This window comes from Seriola aureovittata, chromosome 13 (genome assembly GCF_021018895.1).
Source record: "Seriola aureovittata isolate HTS-2021-v1 ecotype China chromosome 13, ASM2101889v1, whole genome shotgun sequence".
Lineage (NCBI taxonomy): Eukaryota > Metazoa > Chordata > Actinopteri > Carangiformes > Carangidae > Seriola > Seriola aureovittata.
In genome coordinates this window covers 2960276-2984313 of record NC_079376.1, presented here as the reverse complement: position 1 = coordinate 2984313, position 24038 = coordinate 2960276, and the positions used below count along the sequence as shown (strand labels likewise).

General features: G+C 44.5%; 1 protein-coding gene across 1 annotated transcript in view; it reads left to right on the top strand.

The window, feature by feature from the left end:
* atrn (attractin) overlaps nucleotides 1–24038 on the top strand; it is a 117054-nt gene that overhangs the window by 28938 nt on the left and 64078 nt on the right. Inside the window, exons 11-23 of the mRNA XM_056392953.1 lie at nucleotides 2874–2958; nucleotides 6143–6366; nucleotides 7878–7999; nucleotides 9161–9299; nucleotides 9644–9825; nucleotides 12389–12608; nucleotides 13483–13668; nucleotides 15119–15364; nucleotides 16276–16413; nucleotides 17935–18028; nucleotides 20371–20423; nucleotides 22116–22210; nucleotides 23787–23865. Coding sequence (XP_056248928.1) covers nucleotides 2874–2958; nucleotides 6143–6366; nucleotides 7878–7999; nucleotides 9161–9299; nucleotides 9644–9825; nucleotides 12389–12608; nucleotides 13483–13668; nucleotides 15119–15364; nucleotides 16276–16413; nucleotides 17935–18028; nucleotides 20371–20423; nucleotides 22116–22210; nucleotides 23787–23865 — 1863 coding nt within the window. The remainder of the gene's footprint in view (nucleotides 1–2873; nucleotides 2959–6142; nucleotides 6367–7877; nucleotides 8000–9160; nucleotides 9300–9643; nucleotides 9826–12388; nucleotides 12609–13482; nucleotides 13669–15118; nucleotides 15365–16275; nucleotides 16414–17934; nucleotides 18029–20370; nucleotides 20424–22115; nucleotides 22211–23786; nucleotides 23866–24038) is intronic.

Here is a 24038-nt window from a genome sequence, read left to right as displayed (position 1 = left end):
TGAATGTGAAATGCCTGGGTGTCCACACACCTTAATATCCAGTAGTCTGTCCAATCTCCAGACATCAGGGTGAGAACCATTAAAAGACCAATCGGAGAATATCTCAAAACAAACGCTGCTACGAGCAAGTAACAGAGTTGAATACAAGCAGGAATCTGTTACTAGTCTGCCTGACTTCTGTGTTTTATTCACATTGGTACCATGAAGGAAAGAGTCAGGTCTTTAGGGAGAAAATTGGCAGATGAGATCCAGAAAAAAAAAAAGCTTCCCCCGGAGCTGTCGTTCACGCTCGACTCCGTGAGGATTTCCGTGTGGAGGTAAATACGAAGCGATGAAAGCTCAGTAAAGTAAGCACTCAACTAGTCAGTGTGGGATTCACACTTGGTGACTGTGGGGACATAATCTCAAGTCGTCGTCCCCCCATGTTTATTCTACAGTTTATTCTGGTGCTCATCTCTTTTTATTGCCAAGGTGCCCTCAATCAAGACACTTCACCCCGAGTTAGCATAACACCTGTGGGGCACCTGTGTCTCTGTGTGAGGAAGTGTTGTATGGGAATGTTCTCCGTCTTTATTGATTTAGTATGAAGATCAGAAGTTGATTGTTGTGCGTTGCGCTGCACCTTTAGTCTAATTATAATCCCATTTAAAGTTCTCTGATACGTTCCAGCGGAAGTTAGCGTTGCTTTATCATAAACCGTCCTGGCATCCTCATTTTGTTAGCTGCCAACAAACATTGTTGTAAATGGAGTCGGCAGTGCTTCCGCAGCGCTGTCATAAGCTGCTCATTAATGGGAGGCTTTATTCTGTCTGGATGGCAGGGAGAATTCCCTGCAGGCCGCTGAAATGGCCCCAGGACATTGTGTTTTTCTGTGTCATTACCGAGATGATTGACAGGCAGCGAAATTACAATCTCAGGGGCACAAGCACCCCACCCCTCCTCTTCCCTCCCTGTGCAAACCAGCTTTTGTTCATAAGAATTGCACGTAAGGACCGAAGCATCTCCAGGAAATGCGCCTTCCTTCCCAATGGTGTTAAGGTGAAGGCTGCAGCAGCACGTATGGAGGCATCGCATTAATTAAACTCTTGGCAAAGTTCCCCATTTATACGTTTACGTTACCACATGTCCTCGCTTGATTGGCACAATGAGACTAACTCATCTCGTACTGGTCAATGCGGGAAACAAATTGTTTTCATGATTTCCCAGAAGAATTTGCATTTGAGTTGAAGTTTAGAAATTAAAAACTTCCAAGTATCCCCCCCCCCCCCTCAGTTCTGACCTCTCTCTCCTCCCTGCCATTCCTCATCCTCCGTATGATTTTGTAATTGGACAGAAAAGACTTGTCGACTATTTTTCTCACCCCCAACCCTCCACCAGCCAGCTGCAGGGTTGCTGTCAGCAGCAGCAGCAGCTCTGTAATTGTCTGGTAATTATGGTTGAGATGGGCTGCGCGTCGAGGACTAATTGCCCCTCCTTAACAAGCTGAACTCAATTAGAGCGTGGAATTTAAGGGCCGTCCGCTGTCCTGACATTGGTAGATGGCGGTGTAATAAATCCTCACTCTGAGGGGCAATGCGCCACGCCACCTGCAATACCACGCTGTGCCACCAGAGGGCACTGTCTGCCTGTGAATGTGGAGCTCGCTCTCTCACACATGTCACAGCCTCCTCTGGGAAACCATGATGACTTGCACTGCATTGTACTAACTGAAGGTGATGTACTGCAGTCGCTCCTCTGTGTTCCTGCAGCTTTGACTTTCAGGCTCACACGCCAGGTCTTCCTGTTTGTTTGTTTGTTTGTTTGTTTGTTTGTTTGTTTTGTTAGACACATGATAGGTGTACGCCGCCACATGCATCACCAAATTCAGTCACTTGTTTACCAAGGAAACGTTTAGAGGTCAAGACATCTCAACATCTGAGCTTAAAACTGACATGAATCCAGTTTTGTAGCATCCAGGCACAGACTGTTGTTTTTACAGTATTTCAGTGACTGAACTTCAACATAGACCTCGGTACTTCATCATATTGAAATACAGTTGAAACAGCTGTTGGGAGGCTCACCTGGTAGAGCATGTACCACAAGGGCTTAGACTGTCCTGTCTCTCTCTCACTGTGGCTTTCAAAATAAAGGCAAAAATAACTATTTAAACAGCTGTTATATGCAACCTAGATGTCTCAACCAATTTCCTGCGAATTATCGGATTCTTTCACTTCTTTGGGACCTTTAAATAAAATATGTGTAATGAAACAATTCTTGGACATAAACTTCATTTTCATTCTGTTTTAAGGCCATAAACGTACAAATAGGTCTTGCTTTATTGCGAAGGGGTCACAAGCCTCAAAAGTCAGGAGCAAATGTAACATTTAGCTCAAACTAAAGTGGCTTTATCCCAGACGTCAAGCCATGATTTGACCTGCAAATCAGGTCACTGGGGCCGTCAGCAGTGGAAAGGAGGTGAGGAAAGACCCTGACCCAGGTGGTTTATCACAGGGTCAAAACAACATGGTAAATGTTTCTGCTTCACCTCATTTTTCTTTCTTAAATCAGCTGGTTTTCAAATACAATAAAAAGCGCCACACAACAAGAAACCCTGGTTCTATTTTTTTATACGAGACCATGTCTAATGAATTTTCACACGTCAGAGACGCAAATGCCTGACTGCCTCCTGCAGCGGTCGGGCCCTCGCTGCCTCGGTGGAGGACACGTTGCCGACTGACTTGTTGATTGACACCGGGATATGAGCTCGCACAGGGTCTCACTAATCAACCCCCGAGGGATGTCAGCCGAATCTCACACCGCTGATACGTTGATGTATGATTTGATATGTGAGAGCAGGTCGACAGTTTGACCTCCGCGTCTTCTTCTCATTCCAGCGTGCGATGAGTGGACGGCGCTGCCTCGGCCGGACCTCTTCCATGACGTCAACCGCTTCGGACACTCTGCCGTCTTCAGTGACAGGTAATGATTCAAGCTGCTCTGAACTGAGTTTGCAGAGACAGAAAGGGCCTCAGTGGATAAAGAGGAAAACATTTAGTGTTTTATCCAAAGAAATCAGGATCTTAAGAGTGTGATTAAACCTCCTGGGACTGCTTTTGTACAGACTATATATACTACCATCAGACACACATACTATTATTAAGTAACTGGGTTATTGTGGCTTTTTACAGTAACCTGATTTCTGAACAGGGAGCCCAGTTTCTTCAGACCTACAGAAACCTGGATGTCTCTGTGAGCTCAATCCAGTTTTTTCTCACAAGCCTACATGTGTATGACAGAGCGCCACCAAAACTGAGATCCAAAAAAAAAAGAAGTTCCTTCACACCTCTGAGCAGCGACTTGTTCAGACACATCTGTACAGTAAAGATAAAGTCTGCAGAGCTCGTCCTCTTGTTGCACAGCGTTCTCTGAACCTGGTTTCTCTCAGTAACCCTGATTTCTTGCGTGCATGTAAACCAGGGCGACGTCTTTCATCTCCACTGTGGCCCACACATGTTTAATTATGCACTCATGGTATTTAAAGGCATGTTGAAGTGGAATATATTCAGCATCTGCATCTGATGTAAATATGAGCCGGGATGTGATTTATTTATTTAATTTATTTTTTCATGTGCTGCACTAAGTTTAAATTATATATATATATATATATATATATACACACATATATATATATATGTACTAAATTATCAGCTTTTCTAATGGGAAATTACAGTTTCCTTGGTTTCTCTCCTGGTTCTTTTATTCATGATCACATCTCCGCGCACTCGGAACATGGTTGCAGGAACAATCTGCAACCTGCACACACATCAGCAGAGGCTATAGGGAAATGGATTAAATTAAACCAAGTTATCCACTGTTTGGTGGGTGAAATGAAAACTCACATTAAGTGTAAAGCTCATCCTGGGTGTGTGAAGCTTTTGTATTGTTGCGTTTGCTGGCAGAGGAGGAACTTTGAGAACAGTACTGTGTTTTTCCGAGTGCTGACCCTTCAAATCTGAAGTTTGTCCCTCTTTAAATTTATCAGAATAAAGGCAAAAAGTAACTCTCGTGATCTAATGTTAGAAATATCGACTCTTTTCCTTCGCAGTTGACCTTTTTTTGGAAGTGAAAGCTTTTAATTAAATTTCATAAAAGTGAAGGAAAAGAAAAAAACATCCATGTGCTGAGTTGATAAAAACAAAAATCTTCTTTTGAAGCTCAACACACTGTAAACTGCATGAGACAGAAACACACTTACAACCAAGGCCAACAAAAAATAAAAAACCAAACAAACCAAATGCTTTCCTGTGCGTTCACACATGACATTTCATTATTAGTCTGCGATATGAATAGATTGCGATGGGCACGGTGCTGTGACTCATCGGTAAGTATTATCTGCTCTGCCAGCGGAGCAAGACGCAGCGATCCATATTAAATTATACATCCTGTTGTAGAGAACGCATCAAATATTAACATGAATCACCGGCGCTGTTTGAGTCAATCCTCGCTGAAGACTCCGGCTCCTCAGGAGCAATTAAGAGTTTGTTCATGCATCCGTTCGTTCATTGATCGAATTCAGATTTGACGCGAGATCACGAGAGTTCAAGACTGAATTTAGAGCGGGAAAACATTAAAACGCATTTTACTTTAAAGCCTCACACAACAAATTGATGAAATACACACCAAGGAGAAGAAAATGTGTGTAGAGGAAACTGGTCATACTTAAGAGTCTGCAGAAGTGCTCTCAGAGAAGCTTCTGTAAAGATGAAGCCGTAGTCTTGAAGGTCGGGTCTGACTTTGAATGTTGAGGGAAACCACTGAAGTTGCAGGAAAATACAGAGGAGACGTTCACCTCCTCCCTCCTGCATTAGTCAGCAGCATCACACAACCCTCGTTTTAGCCTCTTTACTTTGGCTTCCAGCTGATGTTAGGGTTGATTTGAGGTCATTCAATGTGCAGATAATAGAAGCATGACACATAGAAGTAAAAGCATCACAAGAAAACGGTAGGAAAACACAAATTATAAAATGGGTAATATCTAATTAAAGTGCAAGATTGAATGATTAATCTTTCAGAACACGTGATATAACACCTGTAAAACCCTGTAGAGATTCACTACATCCATTTATATTTCCAATCACTGATTCCTTCTTCATGTGAACGCTCTTTGCAAAGCTGTTCATATTCATATTCCAGTGTCAGCTCAGACCTCGCTGTCAACAGCTTTCATCAGAGCTAGTTTCTACTGGACAAACGGTCCCTGTGAAAACCGTTGACAACATGTTTATCCAGAGAAACGAGGACATTATTTCTTTTTTTAAAAAGTGAATTTTCAGTGTTGAGAGCATCACAAATGAAATCCCGTTCACCCCCATTGCACTGAGGTGGAGGCAGAAATCTAAGAGGCGGATATCTCATAACACGGACGATTTAAATGTGACTCGGGAAATATCTTCTTTTTTTTTTTTTTCTTTCCGTACTGTGGATGAACTGACCCTTTTTAATACATCATTTCGCTGCCTTGGTCGTCCTCTCCTTCCTTCAATGACACATCTTTTTAAATGAGGAAAGAAAGGAAAAAAAAAGAGAAAAGAAGCGGCTAACTGATGTGCTCCTCTGCAACACTCCCACATCCTCCCCCTCCTGACCCGCGCACTCAGCAGGAAGTCCACAGCAAACAGTTTGAAGTGAGCCCTCTGTGAACCAAAGGGGACTTTTGATCAGTCTGGTGCAAATTATACATCCACCCTGCCCAGCTGCCGCCGCCGCCGCCGCCACCAGCAGCAGCACACACATGTACACACCGACTCACACTCACAAAGTAATCCCAGCAGCTGGACAGAGGCCAGTGGAGAAAGATGTTCAAATTTGCCCTGGACCTGGCATCCCAAGCTCACACACAGATACATACACACTCACAGCGGGGGGGGGGGGGGGGGGGGTCTGTCAGGTCCATCCTCACAAGAAAAGAGCTCTTGTTGGGGATTTAGCAGACTTGTGAGGCAGGTTGAAGCCCAGAGAAGAGGAGCACCACTCAGACGAGGCTCTAGCTCTGATTCTCACTGTGCACAAAAGGTGGAGTAAAAAAGAAATTGGCTCCTCTTCCTTCTCTCTTTTCACCGCTTCCTCCTGAAGTCCCTGAACATCTTCTCCTCTTCTCTTACAGTGTGATGTACGTGTTCGGCGGCTTCAACAGCCTGCTGCTCAGCGACGTCCTCATGTACACCTCGCCCAGCTGCTCGGCCTTCTCCAGCGAGTCGTCCTGCAGCCAGGCCTGGCCGGGGATCCACTGCGTCTGGAACAACACCCAGGGGACGTGCCTGCCCTGGGAGGGCAACGCTGTAGGACCTGAACAGCAGCAGCTGACGGCCTCCTGTAACACAAGATCATGTAGGTGACTCCGCCGTCGCATTGCAATCCTGCGTTTGTGCATGTCAGCCGTGTGAAAGTAATCCAACAGCAGGGCTGGTGTTGTTTACACCTCGTGTCTGAGTGTGTGTGTCAGTGCTTTGACCGGTGTTTAAACGTCTGACTGACGGACACGACGGCATCACAGCTGTGCAAGATACAGGCATGAAACTTTAAAGGTGTGTAGCCGAGATCAGAATGAAGGCCGAGCGCGAAGACGAGTGTGATCCGACGTGGAATTACTTAGTAAAAACCAGCGAGTATGTCGGTATGCGTCTCTCCGCTTTTCGGTTTCTTACTGTTTTCTCGTGGAGCGTCTGCAGAGCTGCAGAACTCATCTGCATTCACAGCACTGATGTCCGATGAGATACGTGGAGTGACAGAAACAGCTTGTTTGTCACGGACTGCCGATGAAGTCTTGCACATCAAAAATGTGAAAATGGCATAAAAAATAAATAAAAAATGCGTCACCGGGATGTGTGAGGTTTTGAGATGTAGAGAACGTAGCCTCAGTGTATCTTCACAAAAGATCTAGATGCTGCCGTTTCTCTGCGTTCATTTATCAACAGGAATTATTATTAATAATCCCAGTTTTGATGGATGTGAAACCGATTTATTAAGAAGTAACTTCAAACTTTCTTTCATTCCTGCTCCTCAATTGTGAGGATTTTCTACCGGTAGACTGTGTGTGTGTGTCAGGTGTGTGTGTGTGTGTGTGTGTCAGGTGTGTGTGTGTCAGGTGTGTCAGATAGGACAGGAGGAGGTAATCATCAGGGACAGTTCAGCCAGGTCTTTTCCGCTTCCCGCAGAGAATTCTCTTCTGTTTGCTATTTGTCACGAAAGAAAAAAAAAAAAGAAATCCTCATTCCAACCAACACGGCCGCTCTCATTTTCCGGTGCCAGCGTTTCTGTAGATGCCGGCAGATGGAAACTGCGCCCTGGAATATCTTTCAGGCACATTTAATACCAGCGAAGGCCCTCTGCTCTTCTGCTGCCCCCCCCCAGAAGAAACCTCTTGTCCAGGAAGTGTGGTCTGATCAGAATGACTTAAAACTGTCTGTAAGAAACAAAGAAGTAAATAAAATGCCCTGCACTTTTATTTCAGGGCAGCATTTCAAATTGTCAGGAGGGAATTAAGATAGTTGAAGCAATAGATTAATGTTCAGTAGTTCCACATTGTCCTGATGGTCAAACCACTGAAAGGAACATAGATATTCATGTGATTTATTTATTTATTTAGAGGATAGAAAATTGTTTTTTGAACCACTTGTTTCTGGTAAATTACCAACTCTTAACAGCAACCCCCCATTTTCTCCAATGGCCTCTTTCTATCATTCATAAATATAAGTTAAAAACCAAAAGTGGACTCACCGGACAAGACATCTGGACACTGCGCAGTCTGGTTGATGAAATCATCCCCTCTGTCCATGTTATTACAAAACTGTGGATTTGTGAAAGTAATTATACGCCACGTTTTTCCACAAACTTTGCAGATGCCGATAACGAGAGGTGTGAACAATACACCGACTGCTACAGCTGCACCGCCAACACCAACGGCTGCCAGTGGTGCGCCAGCCAGTGTGTGTCCCTGGGAAGCAACTGCACCTCCACCGCAGTAAGAAACCTGACACAAGCTAACCCTGCTAACCCTGCTAACCCTGCTTACTCCAACCCTGCTGAGAGGACATCACCAATAATCATATCCTTGATTTAGTTTATGAAAAGATTTCTCCCTCCTTTTAATGCCACAGAACTGTCCAATTGGTGGATCCTCATTTAGCCTCCAGATGTTTTATGATATAGATTTGCCATACAAGCAGAAGTGTAATTTTTAACAATTAATATCTGTAGTTTCCATAAGATATTCAACAGTCACAGGCTCTTTAACGATGACTACCCCCCCACCCCCACCTGACTCGAATATTTTGAACCTAAACACTAAAGCAAATTCCTCGTATGTGAGAAACCAACTTGGCAACAAAGCTAATTGTGGTTCTGGATTCTCGGACACTTGCTTGTTTCCCCCCAAGAGCGCAGCTCCTCTAGCTTTGGCTGATTGTTGTTGTTTTGAATAAGATGCACAAGAGTTGCTTTCCCCTAATAAATTAGGACATGTCGCATTTGAATAACGATTAAATAAAGAACCGATGAAGCACGTTCTGAATTTGATTTATCAAACTGTGATTAAATTGCTGCTCAGTTGAGACGCTGTCAGACAGCTCACGTTTCTCCTCCAGCACATTTACCTGCACTTGACTCTAAAATATTAAATCAATAAGTGTCTGTTTCTCTGTCTGAAGTAATTAACCGCCGCCAAGGAGGTTCTGTTTTCACCCGTGTCTGTTTGTCAACCCAAAATATACTGAACTGATTTGCACTGAACTTGGCAAAGCGATGGGTCGTGGGCCAGAAAAGAAGCCATTACATTTTGGGAAAGAGCCGCAGCATTTACTATGAATTTGTATTTTTCTCTCTGACATCTGGTGTGTTGTTCGACATTGACCTTGGTGGAGGTCTGCGCTCTCTGAGTGCCCCTTCTGCTTCATAATCTCATACTTGACTTTCTATTCAAATGGCTGTGGCTTCATGAAGGAAAAAAACAAAGCAAACTTACACCCAACTCATAAAATGACCTGCTTGATCCTCTTCACGAAATTCCATTGTCTTCGTAATAAAATTGTCAGTAATATTGTCATTTATGGAGCATGAAATGTAATAATTTGGTATTTTGAGACCTAAGAGTTGAAGCCTGTTGTTCTGTGCTTTCCTCTCTCAGGGGGCAATAGGGGAGTACGATGTTTGCCCCAAGGACAACCCCTCGTACGTGTGCAACAAGAAAACCAGCTGCAAGAGCTGCGCCGTGGATCAGAACTGTCAGTGGGAACCTCGCAACCAGGAGTGCATCTCCCTGCCAGGTAACTGGAGGTTGTAGAGCGGAAATAAAACCTTTTTTTTAAGTTTGAAAATTAGCACAACTTACTACATTTAGACAAACATTCACCATGCACACAGACAGAAAACAACCTGGATGTTATTTTCATTTTTACGCACCAGTTTAATTTCTGTGGTTTAGGGATGCATCGTCAATAAAAGAAGTGATCAGCTCATTTCTCTATAAACTTAATGCAAAGACACAGATTCTTGCTTTTACTGAAAGTGGATCACCAAAAAGAGAGATTCCAGTTTCTGCGATTATCAACTAACCTGCCCACCTGTAGTCTCTGTAGTACCAGCTCCTCGTCTGCTCTCTCCGCTCCAGAAAACGTGTGTGGTGAAAGCTGGCACCTGGTGGGCAACTCCTGTCTGAAGTTCATCACGGCGAAGGACTCGTACGACAACGCCAAGCTGGCCTGCAGGAGCCACAACGCCGTGCTGGCCTCACTCACCACGCAGAAGAAGGTGGACTTTGTCCTGAAGGAGCTGCAGATCATGAGCGTGGTGGTAAGAAGGATGAGGGCTTTGGTCCGGGGTTATCACTCACCTGATAAGATGACACACTTTACAGCTTTAGATAAATCAGGATGTTGTGCGGAGAGAGAATCTCCTTTGACAGAATCCAACAGGAAGTGATGCACTAACCAGAGAGAAAACAGCAAAGAAAACCATCAAATTTCTTGTTTCTTGTTCTTGGTTATGACCAGTTGTGCATCTTTTCAGTTTTTGATCTTGAATGTCTTTGCAGCAGCTTCTCTCTATTGAAGTGTCGTCTTTTTATCTGCAGGTGCGCTCTGGTCGGACTCTTTTTGTTCCGTAATTCTTGGACCAGTGAGCGTGAAACAAATCTCAGATTAACAGATACTTTCCTCGGAGCTCGGACGTCTCTTATTCGCTCCATTAGAGCAAACACACAGAAATCTATCCCAACAATCCACCGACCACCTCAAGCCGCTGCTTTTTCTTTTTTTATCAGATGCAGGTCACGTAGCCACAGATGTGCGTGAAGGATGGGACACGTGCGGCGTTATCAATCACGCTTTGACATTTGCACATATGAAATAACAGTATGCATCAAGTGTATTTGCTGAGAGCAGCAGCATTGTCTTTGAAGCTGCTTGCGTGGCCTCGTAGCTTTTCATCCTGAACCCGTTAGCTTGTAATGCTAACGATCTAAAGCTAATATTTCACCACATGCTTCAAAACCTACTTAGAAATGAAATCCTCTCAGCTGCACCGAGTCACAGCAGAGACACAAACATTCACTTGGACTTAAAAATGAACCGATTTAGATTTTTTTTGATGGTCAAAGGTCAAAGGTCACTGTTACCTCGCAAAACAAGTTTTTTGGCCATAACTTGCAAGTTTATAACCTAATTATGACACAATTTAACACATATATCTAACAGGATAAAATAATGAAGTGATGAAATTTTATATCCAAACAGTCAAAGTCCAACGTCACTGTGACATCATAATGTTCTGCAAAAATACGTATCATTCAACTCTGTGACTCAGGAAGGAGAGATTGTGACCATATTTCCTGCAAACAGCTGTGATTCTAGTTTTTCTAGTCTCTGATTCAAACGCCTCCATTGTTTAGGAATAACTGCTAGTTTCTGTTTTTCTGTTTTGGTTTTGGACAAAACAGGAAATTTGAAAACTCTCCCTGGTTTCTGTGGGAGGCATTCTTAAGGTTTAGGACAAATAATTCACTAAATGATTAATTGTTAATCATATAATCAAGAAAATAAGCCACAGTATAAAGGATAAAGACAATAATTGTTAACTGCAGCTCTAAACTGTTGCCACTAAGTGTCCTGAAGCTAAAATAAGATTCACACCATCACATTTCCTGATTTTAAAAAGAGCTGTAGATGAGTGTCTCAGATTTTTATGCTGTTGAGGGATTTTTTTTTTGGCCACATTATTGGTCTAATCACAGCTAAATCTGTCTAAATATTTTAGTGTGTGTCTACGCTTGAGTTCACTGAAGAGTATTATGTAATCCTAAATGTGTGGAAAGCACAGTGAGAGAGTGCAGCTCCAACGACCCGCTCTGCACTTAATAAAAACACAGTGTCATCTCCAGCTGCAGTCCTAGCTTTTCGTTTCCGCGCGGATCACCCAGCGGGTGCAAACACTGCCATCCCTCACTGAGGCCACCCATGCAAAAATGTAAGCCACTTATGATCCTACACATTGCCCCCGAGCCACCAAACGACATATGTAAATTTGAAGCTAAATCAGAAAAATAAATAAATAAATGAATCGCAAAGTGAAGCTGGAATATAGAATTTTTCCATCCATACTAATGTGAAAGTGTAGATTTCCCCCCCGGTGGTCAGTTACAGGTAATCTGTGTGCAGGAGAATTAAAGCTGAGCAGCTCTGGAATAACACCGACTTTCAACCTGAACAGACACAGAGACCGACACACGCTTCAAGTCTCCCGGCCGCGTCACACCGACGCCGTTGGTGCCGTTCAGTGGTTCCAGCTGTTTTTCCCACACAGGATCAATTAATCCAAGAAATGCAACCAAAACCCAATCAGGTTTGCGAGGGGGCGGAGCTCTGTGTGTTTACTACTGCTGCAACAGCGCGGCCATCGATTAGAGACGGGATTGATAACAGAGTCGCTCAGTCAGGCCGGTGAAATTTATGTCAGTGCAGATGAAAGACGCCTCGGACTCTTTTTTTGTGGATGTTGTTCACAGCAGAGGCAACGCTGTGATTTCTGACCAACAGAGAAACAAAAATTGTTATTAAAATTGTGTTTTTTGACATTGATTTTCAAACAAGCGTCACATTCGTCTTTTAAGCCGTGGAGGAACTGACACTTCACCTCTTTTTACTGAGCGTTTGAAGTGAAGAGATTTCCCAACATCACCCGGTGATAAATGCTTTCCTTTTTTTTTTTTTATTATCTGATGGTTGATGAGCTGATGTAGAGAAAAACCTGCAAAGGAAACTTGAGAGAAAGAGTAGAAGAAGAAAGGTGGGGGGACAATGTGTCAACAGACAATGTGTAAAACCCTCGTTTTGACTTTGGGCCCTGTGTCTGTTTACAGTACAAGGCCACAGTGACGCCCTGGGTGGGGCTCCGGAAAATCAACGTGTCGTACTGGTGCTGGGAGGACATGTCGCCCTTCACCAACACCACCCTGCAGTGGCTGCCCGGGGAGCCCAGCGACGCCGGCTTCTGCGGCTACCTGGCCGAGCCGGCGTCCAGCGGACTGAAGGCGCAAACCTGCATCAACCCGGTGAACGGCAGCCTGTGTGAACGACCAGGTGGGTTCCTGCTGATGTGAAGTGATCAAATGTTTAATCAAACTTAAATTCGTGTGTCTTTTGAGATGGTCACCGTTAAACTCCTGCCATGAGATGGTTGAGAGAAATGTGAGACTGCACTTTGATCACTGACCAATCATAGCTCGCGGTCTGACATGACAGAGGAGAGCAGAGACATCCAGGATTAGAATCAGCGTGCTCGTCTTTCTGTCCCTGTTCTTCCTCTATGACAAACTGTCGCTTCAAATTCTCTTTTTTTTGTTCCGCACATCCCCCGACTCTCTGCTCGGGCGCATGATACCGAGTCGTCTGATCCCAGCGTTAGTGAACCGTAGCTCCCAGTCCGGTTTAACTGCAGCATAAGTTCCTTTGTTAAGTTTAAGGAGCCGCTTTCAGTCGGGGACGCTCTAATGACGGTGTGTTTCTGGATCTTGACCCACGCTAGCCACTAAAACCTCAGGACATCTCGGCCTCTGCTGCCTCAGTTTTGACCCTTGAGTTTTAACGTGTCTCTTGCCGGTCACCAAACTTTATGGAAGCGCCTCACTAAATTGTGGTAGTGCCCCTTTAACTGCAGATGTAACTGCCACCAGCTGCTTTCAAAATGGGAGCTGCACAGCTGTCAGCAGTGGAGGATGATTTTGTTGCACACATTTTTTTGTTACAGATGTGGTAAAAAGTAGATGGAGGCCGACGTGTTTTTAGGTTCATTCAATCTTCTGCTGATTTGCTTCAGATTTCTCACTGTTTGCCGTCGTCCAGCGGAGTTCAGCAGCCACTCCCGCTGAGACATGCATGCTTAGAATAAAAAAAAATGTGTGCATTCAAACTTCTTAAGAGCCTTAAACACTGACCTGTTGAAAATGTTCCTCAGCCAACCACAGCGCCAAGCAGTGCCGGACGCCGTGTGCCATGCGAACCACCTGCAGCGAATGCACCAGCAGCAGCTCCGAGTGCATGTGGTGCAGCAACATGAAGCAGTGCGTCGACTCCAACGCCTACGTGGCCTCCTTCCCCTTCGGACAGTGCATGGAGTGGTACACCATGAACACCTGTCCACGTAAGATTGTTCTCATGTGTTTATTATTCCTTCTCCTCCAGGTTCAGGTACAGAATAACACGTCATCTACCTACATGAGATGATTTCCGGGGGGTTTTTCCAGTTAAAACCCTGTTTTGAAAACCGTGGAACTTGTCAGTCTTTCGCCGTTTCAATTCTTCAGCTCCTCTTGGTCACACTTTATTTTACGGGGCCATAATTTTTCTGAATAATTATCTGATGAAGTTTCTCGGAGAGAAAATAAGTCATTTGGTGATAATTTCAGCTGCTGCTCCTAATGATTAATTCATCTCCGAGTCGGTGCAGCAGCAGGTCGACTTAATATAGAAGAAAGGGAAATTTGTCTACAGGAAAGCACATCTTTATATAATGTTAACGGACATGGAGTCCAATCATATATGAATAATGAATGAATGTTTACTTCGGTTGCAATGGGGCTTTTCATTTAGAACAAAATGACAAAGTCGTTTTGAGGAATTTTTATAGTACCGGTAAATTAAAGTCCAGTAGAAAGAAGCGTCACTCTCGTCTCAGCTGACGGATTCTTCTTTGTGTCGTCATCAGTTGACGGGAGCGTCATTGAGCTCGTCATATATTTGCAGCCCTCGCATCGCCGTCTCCACAGTTGTCAACCCGCTGATTATACATAAAATGTGTACTTTAAAAATGTGCACAAATCTCCCCCTCTGCATTCCTTCCGCCACTTTACCGGCTCTTCTCCTATTTGCTCCAAAACAAATCGCTGTAGCTGTCAGTGGGAAAAAAACTTTGTGAGTTGCAGCGTGTTTTTTAAAGCTCTGGTTGAGTCGCAGCAACATGTAGATGGATATACATCGTGCAGCCGCCGCGCTCTCTCTCCGTCTGGATCCATGAGCTGCAATCTGTGAAATGAGGGAAAAACTGTGAAGGAATGTAAAAGCGTAAAATCTGAAGTCGGCTCACGTAATGTTCCAGTTGCAGTTAATGTACTCAACCACTCAAGCATGTGCAGCGATCTTCATCAGACTTAAGAGGAGTCTAAAAGGCAACGTTTTTAAATAAGTGTGGCTTCCTGGAGCAGAGCCTCTTTATATATTTGTTTTTTTAACCTTCATTTAGCCGAGCACATTAAACCGTGGCCCCTCCAGTAGATGAGATGGGGATTAATAATAGTTCGGTTCTTGGATTTTTGTGCCGTGCAGAAGAGAACAGGTCAATTAAGTAGAAATTGTTGCTTACAGCCATAGGAAGAGAAACCCCTCGAGGGCTGAGAGTTAGGAATTAAAATATAGGCAAATTTCTATGTGGAGAAGCAGCGGCTCAGGAATGAGCTGATTTCACTGCGGAGACGTGCGAAGGCGTTGTGGGAGTTATTAATTTAAAGTTTATAGAAAAGCTAGACTTTACTCTTTACTTACTTTTTCATAACAAACTCAACCCATCACTGGTCTGTGTTGTGTTTGTGCTGCAGCGGAGAACTGCTCTGGGTACAGAACATGCGGACAGTGTCTGGACCAGCCCGGCTGCGGCTGGTGCACCGACCCCAGCAACACGGGCAAAGGTCAGTGCATCGAGGGCTCGTACCGCGGGCCCTTCCAGACCTCGGTGCCGGCCCCGTCCACCCTGCCCGGTCTGCCCGCCAGCCCGCAGCCGGCCCTCAACGCCAGCATGTGCCCCAGTGAGGCCAAATACAACTGGTCCTTCATCCACTGCCCAGGTAGGAGAGGCCCCGAGTTCTGTTTTAAAATCTTTAAACAAAAACCAGATTTATTTAATGATTTGTATAAATGATGTTTTTGTAACTGATTCTGGGCTTTTGAAATCAAGTCAAGAGATCAGGATTAACACCGTATAAGAGATTAAAGGAGGCAACATGGGATCCTGTTGCATTTTGGGAAGTGTAGTGTGTTTTTGGAGCTTAACCCACACTGAAGTACTTTTAAACTGAATCCCATGCATGTTCTTGTCTGTTTGCAAAAATAATTGTCATTATTTAAAGTGGTGGTTTGTTATTGTGCTCCCATCGAGATGGAGGACTCACAGATTTTTAAATGGCCTAAACCTGAGGTCAAAAACAAAGCTCTAAAAAACACTGGATGTACAGGAGAAGGTGAAGAACACCAGAAATGATGAAAACAAAATCTCTTCCAAACACCCTCCTCCAATGTTTACCAGCAGTTTTCTGGCTAAAGCTCGAGCTGCTCAACAGTCACAGACATTACACTTCTGCAGCTACACACCCTGCAGTGTATTTTCTTGTGATGAATGAACCGAAAAATGAAACTACGACTCTCCAATAAACATAATATCTGAAAAATGTTTGGCCGCATAGGGATTGTTTTACTCATTCACAATCATCTAAAATGAAGGGATGAACTTCCCATTGAAGTGCAGAGGCCGCTGGGACCGATCTCAGTTTGAATAGATCCTAGTGGTTTAATCCTGACAAACAAAACCTGGCAAACAAAGAGTGTCTGCATTTGTCCCGAGGAAACTCACGAGCAGATCCTGCACATCACTTTCTTGTACTTTGCAAATGAACTTACATGTTCATGTATTTTCCTGTGTGTGTGTGTGTTTGCGTGCGAGATGCTCACGCAGTCGGTGCTTTGTTTACTCTTTTGGCAGCTTGTCAGTGTAATGGTCACAGTCAGTGCGTCAACGAGAGTGTGTGCGAGAAGTGCGAGGACCTGACAACCGGCCGGCACTGCGAGAGCTGCATTTCCGGCTTCTACGGAGATCCGACCAACGGGGGCAGCTGCCAGCGTGAGTATCCGCGGGGCCGTTCAGCCCGGCGGTAAATCAACCAGTCAGGCTGTGTCGCGCAGCACGGCTTCATTTAACTTGTCAGTATTTTACAGTGCAGTTTTATGTCGGCCATTTTCCTGATTCCTGGCCGCACAGTAAAATATTCCCCCGGGATATTAAAGATTTACTCCGCTCTACAAGCCAATACTGACAGTCAGTCAATCGCACAACAAATCAATCGTCCGGTCCTTCCACAGCTTCATTTAGCCACCAGTGTGTTCCAACCTCGGTTCTGCAATTTTTGGAGCCCGTCTGGAATATATATTTACTCGGTTTTATATCAGTGACAGTCAATCAATAAACTGCTATTTCTGCATATCCCGTCAGTGTAATGCATTTGTTTTTACTGCCTCCTGGTTGTAAATCTAAGTGCATCAAAGTCCTGTGTTACTTCACAGCTAATCATGACATTCGTCTTCACGTGGGTTTGACTCGAGAGGCTTTATCAGCGCGAGCACAGAGACGAAATCAATACCTCAGAAAAGGAGATAATGAACAAATAATCAAGATAACACATGTACATAAATTACTGTTTGTTGCTCCAGCAGCTGTTTCCCCATTGTTACACAGATTTCTACAGATTTCGCAGCTGCTGATGCCGGGGAGACTCAGGCGTTTAAAAACACGATGAACAGCATTAATGCAAAGGATGAGAGATGTTAACAATCTGAGCAGGTGTGATAAAGCTGGACCTCAAGGTCTGAGTTGGAGCTCGTGGGAGATTCAGTGTTATAAAGTTCACGTCCGTGCACAGAACCGACTCTGAAGCCAAACTTAAGTAAATATTGGCTGCTGGACTTTTGTTTCCTCCCTCGTCGTTTCCTCTGAGAATGAGACGGTTGCCTCAGTGTGACAGACAGGATGCGCTCTGACTTGTTTGTGCCCGTGCGGTGAACAGCGTTTCCGAGTGTATCTGGCCTTCCTGGAGTGTCTGGGCGCGGTTCTGAAAAGGACCACTCCTTTGAAGCATCAGCATCAAAGAAAAACATCAGCAATGACAAACAAACCTAGAGAAGGATGTCTGACCTGAACCCAAGGAGTTCTTTGTTATTGGATTTAAGAACTAGAACAAAGCGCCACAGTTGTGTGCAGCTGCGACCAGAACGCCTTCGACCCAAACGGTGATAATTGACTTTGTATTATCGGATTGGTGGTTGGAAACGTCTTGAAGGCTCTGGAGAGAGGAGCGGAGCTTTCAGGTGATCGCCACCTGATGTCGGGTCGCATCAGACAGTATATAAAGGCTGGACAGACGTTTTATTATCCGGCTGCATCTCGGGGTGTTTATAAATCGGGTAAATTGTATTTGATTCACGGCGTAATAAAAATTTTGAATGATCGATTTAACAGTTTATGCTAAAAGCCATAAGGAGAAGTCGCGGCGCCCTCCATGTGATGCAGTGTTTTCCATGTTCTGCAGCAGCGAGTTTAGAATGACGGCAGCTTCTGCTTTTTCCATGTTTGGCGTTTTCTGTTCAGCCTGCAAGTGTAACGGCCACGCCAGCATGTGCAACCCCAACAACGGCAAGTGCTTCTGCACCACCAAGGGCATCAAGGGAGATCGCTGCCACCTGTGAGTCTCATGACACTCATCCTCCTGTCTGTCCTCCTGTCTCTCCTCCTGTCTCTCTTCCTGTCTCTCTTCCTGTCTGTCCTCCTGTCTGTCCTCCTGTCTGTCCTCCTGTCTGTCCTCCTGTCTGTCCTCCTGTCTCTCCTCCTGTCTCTCCTCCTGTCTGTCCTCCTGTCTGTCCTCCTGTCTCTCCTCCTGTCTGTCCTCCTGTCTCTCCTCCTGTCTCTCCTCCTGTCTCTCCTCCTGTCTCTCCTCCTGTCTGTCCTCCTGTCTGTCCTCCTGTCTGTCCTCTGTCTCTCCTCCTGTCTCTCCTCCTGTCTGTCCTCCTGTCTGTCCTCCTGTCTGTCCTCCTGTCTCTCCTCCTGTCTCTCTTCCTGTCTCTCCTCCTGTCTGTCCTCCTGTCTGTCCTCCTGTCTGTCCTCCTGTCTCTCTTCCCGTCTGTCCTCCTGTCTCTCCTCCTGTCTCTCCTCCTGTCTGTCCTCCTGTCTCTCCTCCTGTCTCTCCTCCTGTCTGTCCTCCTGTCTCTCTTCCTGTCTGTCCTCCTGTCTCTCCTCCTGTCTCTCCTCCTGTCTGTCCTCCTGTCTCTCCTCCTGTCTCTCCTCCTGTCTCTCCTCCTGTCTGTCCTCCTGTCTGTCCTCCTGTCTCTCCTCCTGTCTCTCTTCCTGTCTCTCCTCCTGTCTGTCCTCCTGTCTGTCCTCCTGTCTGTCCTCCTGTCTCTCTTCCCGTCTGTCCTCCTGTCTCTCCTCCTGTCTCTCCTCCTGTCTGTCCTCCTGTCTGTCCTCTGTCTCTCCTCCTGTCTCTCTTCCTGTCTCTCCTCCTGTCTGTCCTCCTCTCTGTCCTCCTGTCTGTCCTCCTGTCTCTCTTCCCGTCTGTCCTCCTGTCTCTCCTCCTGTCTCTCCTCCTGTCTGTCCTCCTGTCTCTCTTCCTGTCTGTCCTCCTGTCTCTCCTCCTGTCTCTCCTCCTGTCTGTCCTCCTGTCTGTCCTCCTGTCTGTCCTCCTGTCTCTCCTCCTGTCTCTCCTCCTGTCTGTCCTCCTGTCTGTCCTCTGTCTCTCCTCCTGTCTGTCCTCCTGTCTGTCCTCCTGTCTGTCCTCCTGTCTCACCTCCTGTCTCTCCTCCTGTCTCTCCTCCTGTCTGTCCTCTGTCCTCTTCCTGTCTCTCCTCCTGTCTCTCCTCCTGTCTCTCCTCCTGTCTGTCCTCCTGTCTCTCCTCCTGTCTGTCCTCCTGTCTGTCCTCCTGTCTGTCCTCCTGTCTCTCCTCTGTCTCTCCTCCTGTCTCTCCTCTGTACTCTTACATTTTCTTTCTCCACCTCTCCTCTGTCTCTCCTCTGTCTCTCCTCTGTCTCTCCTCTGTCTCTCCTCCTGTCTCTCCTCTGTCCTCTTCCTGTCTCTCCTCCTGTCTCTCCTCTGTACTCCTCCTGTCTCTCCTCTGTCATTCCTCCTGTCTCTCCTCTGTCTCTCCTCTGTCTCTCCTCTGTCTCTCCTCTGTCTCTCCTCCTGTCTCTCTTCCTGTCTCTCTTCCTGTCTCTCCTCCTGTCTCTCCTCCTGTCTCTCTTCCTGTCTCTCCTCCTGTCTCTCCTCCTGTCTCTCTTCCTGTCTCTCCTCCTGTCTCTCCTCTGTACTCTTACATTTTCTTTCTCCACCTCTGCTCTGTCTTCACGTTTAAGAAAAACCTTGTAAGTGTAGAATCTGCTTGATTACATTATTCCGGGGGGAGTATTGTTTGACTAGTGCTTGATATAAATCTGTATTTGCACATTTTCAAATGTCAAGAACATTTGTTTTTTTTATGATGAAAATGTTGAACCACTGTCCACAGCCGTAGCTGCTTCCAAAACTTCTTAAAAAACTTGATCTGTGTGGCGGGCTGCAGCTGAGGGGTTCGGGCAGGACATGGCTGTGTTAAAAATAACTTAAAAACACCATTATAAAAAGACAAACTTGACATATTATTTCACAGATGAATGGTCATCAGTAAAAAAAAAAAAAAGAAGAAAGAAGCCATTTTCTGTTTTTGTTTTTTCTGTGTGTGATGTGTCGGCAGGCAGAAAGTGTCAGTACGTGATGTTATCAGCTTCACCTTGTTCTTCCTCTGTTTTCTTTTCATTGTGATGCTCCTCTTGCTGATTGAAGGTCAAGAGCCGCATCACTTGTTGACGGCGTAGTTTTTCCTCAGCTCTCAGCGCGACGCCAGCGTTTCCTCCTGCTTTGTTTTCATCAGCAATTAAATCGTTCCCCGTTTCTCTCTCTCTGTTGCTTCCTTTCTGCCTCCCTCCACCATTTCTGTCCCATTTCCATCCATGTATCTCACATCTCTCTCTCTCACTCCCTCACTCCCTCTCTTTCAGGTGTGAAGTCGAGAACCGTTACCAAGGCAACCCCCTCAAAGGAACGTGCTACTGTAAGTGGAATTCCAATTACCACCTTCAGTGAGGGGTGGGGTTGGAGGAAAGCACTGTGAGGGCCTGACTCCTCTCCCATGTTCAGGTCAACGGCGAGACAGTTACATGGTCTCTTAAATCTAAGTAGGTCTCAAGTAGTTTGATGTTTTAAAGAAATAACAGCCAGAGGAGAAACGGCTTCTTTAAAAAAAAAAAAAAAAAAAAAAATCAGTCGCAGGTGGAAAGAATCGTCAGATGAAAGTGAGCTGCAGAAGAACGGGAAGCTTTTGAAGAACTCGCTCTGATGACAGTCATTTTTACCGGGGTCCTTTTGGTCCACACGGCAGATTAGTCTCATGCCATTATTATTCTTGTCAGTTGTGATTATGGAGAATATAAAGATGTGCGGTCCTCAAAAAAAACACTCTGCTCCTCATTATTTAATAATCCAAAAAGCGTTTTTTAAGGAAAGAGAAGGAGCTATAAATAACGATCGACCCGGTGGCGTCGACAAACTGTCGCTCAGACGGACTAAATGGGTCGACTTGGTTTTCTAACTCTGTTTTCTGGCTGTTGAACAGCTTCAGTTGCTGCCCGCCTGCACTGAATTCAATATTATTAATATTTGTTGTAGTCGATTGTTAGAAAATGAATCAATGAGTTTTAAATATTGAATTATTCCAGCAGCTCAATTGTGATGATTTGCTGCTTTTATCATCAAAAATTCAGCGTCTTCTTCTAATCTTTAACCAAAAGTAGAGGTGCAATGAATAGTCATTTAATTGATTAGTCACTCATCAGAATACCAAACATTATTTGTGTTACACTTGGTCTAATGAGAGGATTTTCTGCTTCTTCTTTGTTTTATATCATCAGAAATTCACTGTCTTCTTCTAATCTGTAACAAAAACTAGAGCCGCAATGAATAGTCAATTAACAAAAAGTGAACTGTTCGACTATTTTGTAAGTCTAATTCGTTAACTTGACGGTAATTAACTCATGAATTAGTTCAGATCGCTTCTGGAGCAGAAATAACGTCCTCTGTGTCCTCTGCTTTTCTTACTTTTTATAGTTTTGTAAATTGAATTTGTTTCGGTTTTGAACCGTCGGCAGCAGATCTTATTTCCCTGCATTGATTGTTAACATGAGCATGAGAAGGGAGCGCGACATGTTGGGATAGTGGCGCCAGTGTGACCAGTAAGTGACAAAGTAAATGAGTTTTCCTGAGCAGGTCAATAAAGACCACGGGAAGAGAATGAGAAAATTGATTTTTAAACTTTCCAGATCATGAGAGGTGGAGAAAGTGTGACGATGTTTGGTCCGCTTCTAGAACACGTGTGTGACTTCCTGTTCGTAAACTTCCTCATATAGTTCATATGTTGTTGTGGTACCGAGATCTCGGCTGTAGATTAATACCGGCTGGTGCGGCAATATAACCCAGCCTCCGTCTCGACCTTCATCACAGAGCACACACTAAAATCTTCAGGTCCGTCCGAGGAAGTCAATAAAAATGTAGAGATATAAAGAGAATGGGGAATCTGGACAATTTCCTGCCCCGAGCGCCGTCTGAAAACAGGCTCTTGTGTGACTTTCAAACCAGACTGATGGGAGTTTTTTTTTTTTTCTTCTTCTTCTTCTTCTTCTTCTTCTTCTCCTCCTTTTGTAATCCCCTCCACGCTCTCCCACACCTCCGGCTCGATCACTTCAAACAGACACGCTCCTCATCGACTACCAGTTCACCTTCAGCCTGTCACAGGAGGACGACCGCTACTACACCGCCATCAACTTCGTGGCCACACCTGAGGAGGTACGACTCTGACAGTGAACGCCCCGCCGTCACAGCATCTGTCTCTTGTGTTAGGATTAAAGACTGTGAAGTCGGCACCAGACGACGCCGATGAGGATGATGATGATTGTTTTATTTTTTTCGCCCCCTTCGGTTATTGTCAGTAAATAGTATTTTTCATAAGACACTTTTCCAGTTCCAGTTTCTTTATCAGTTCAGCAGTGGAGAATAACAGTAATTTATACGATGCAAAGGGATTTTCTCGGGTTTATTTAGTTTAACAAGTGATGAAGCCATAAAGGAACATTTGTATTCTGCAGTTTATCTGGGAAAATCTTTTTCACTGGACAGAGACAAACACACTGCGACTACATGCACGAGTTCTGCATTTAAACTGTTACAAGTGGCATTTAGAAGTTTATAACGTTTTTAGTACATTGTTTTAATAATCTTCAAAAGTAATTAGAGAGTTCAAAGAAAATAAAAGCATCCACCATGATACTGTGGTAACTTCCCCTGTAGGCTCCGTTTGCAACCCAGTTAGCAGCAGAGAAACAGGATAACAACAAACTAACAGTGTTATTTCATTATAGTGTCTTTATTATGTTCTGAAAATCCCACTGAGGCTGAGATCTCCTCCTCAAAGGAGAAGAAGACTTGAGCACATTAAAAAGAGTGAACTAAATACTGAATAATGAGACTTAAGGAAAACCAAATGAAAGTTTTAAAATAAACAGGTACTACTCAGGTAACTAATTATCGACCATATTTAACACATAGTGGCTTGACAGCTCCCTCAGTAAGTCAGTCTGCTCCTGACGAGCACACGCTATGACATCACAGTGAAGTGTGATGTCGTAGCGTGAAGTACACTCATCACTCACTCGCACAGATGTTTCCCTGGCACACAAAAGGCTTGTGCGGTCCTGGTTTCCCGGCTGCAGCATCTGGAGCTGAAACTGAAGCGTGTGATTGGATGGTATTTTCCTGTAGTTCCTACATGTCCTGATGAAGATTTTTACCAAACGCTTCTTGGAAATCACATTTTTTATCTCTTTTCTGTTGTTTGATAAACAAACAGTGGAAAATCTCTTTCCCAAAATTTCATATATTTATATATATATTTCATTATATATGTACAAATATTCATAACGGAGCCTCTTCAGCTCTTCATCACCACTAAAATTATTTGTGTTTGAGCGGCTAATCAATTATTAATAAACTCCTTTTGATCATTTGTAAACATTAATTAGGTCTTAATTTACACCTGATATCACGTTACAGCTGTACTAACAGTATTTTAATACGTACCATTTCCATTGCTGATCCTAGTCCGAACGTTTGTTTTGCTAATTGAGCTTTCTGTTAGCCGTGTAAATGATCTCCAGGGTGAAATACAACGGAGCGGAGCGGCCTGTTGACTCTTCAACACTCTCCTCCTTCACTCAAATCTAGCTCCCATGGTTAGAACTAGAATAAGATGATGACACCAGTGCTGCCAATACTGATGATGATGATGATGATGATGATGATGATGATGATGATGATGATGATGATGATGACGATGACGACATCTTCTCTGTGTCTCCCTCCTCAGCCAAACCGGGATCTGGACATGTTCATAAACGCCTCCAAGAACTTCAACCTGAACATCACCTGGGCCACGAGCTTCACCGGTAGGTCCCAACAAAACACTCGCAGTCCTGAAGGGATTAGTCCATTACAGATAATTGATCGCATTCTCTATCATATCTTCCAAAAAATCCACTTGCAACAATTTACCGAAAAAATAATCAAGAAATGAAGTGATGTGATTGATTTAGTTGTAGATGAACACTTAAAGTGACAG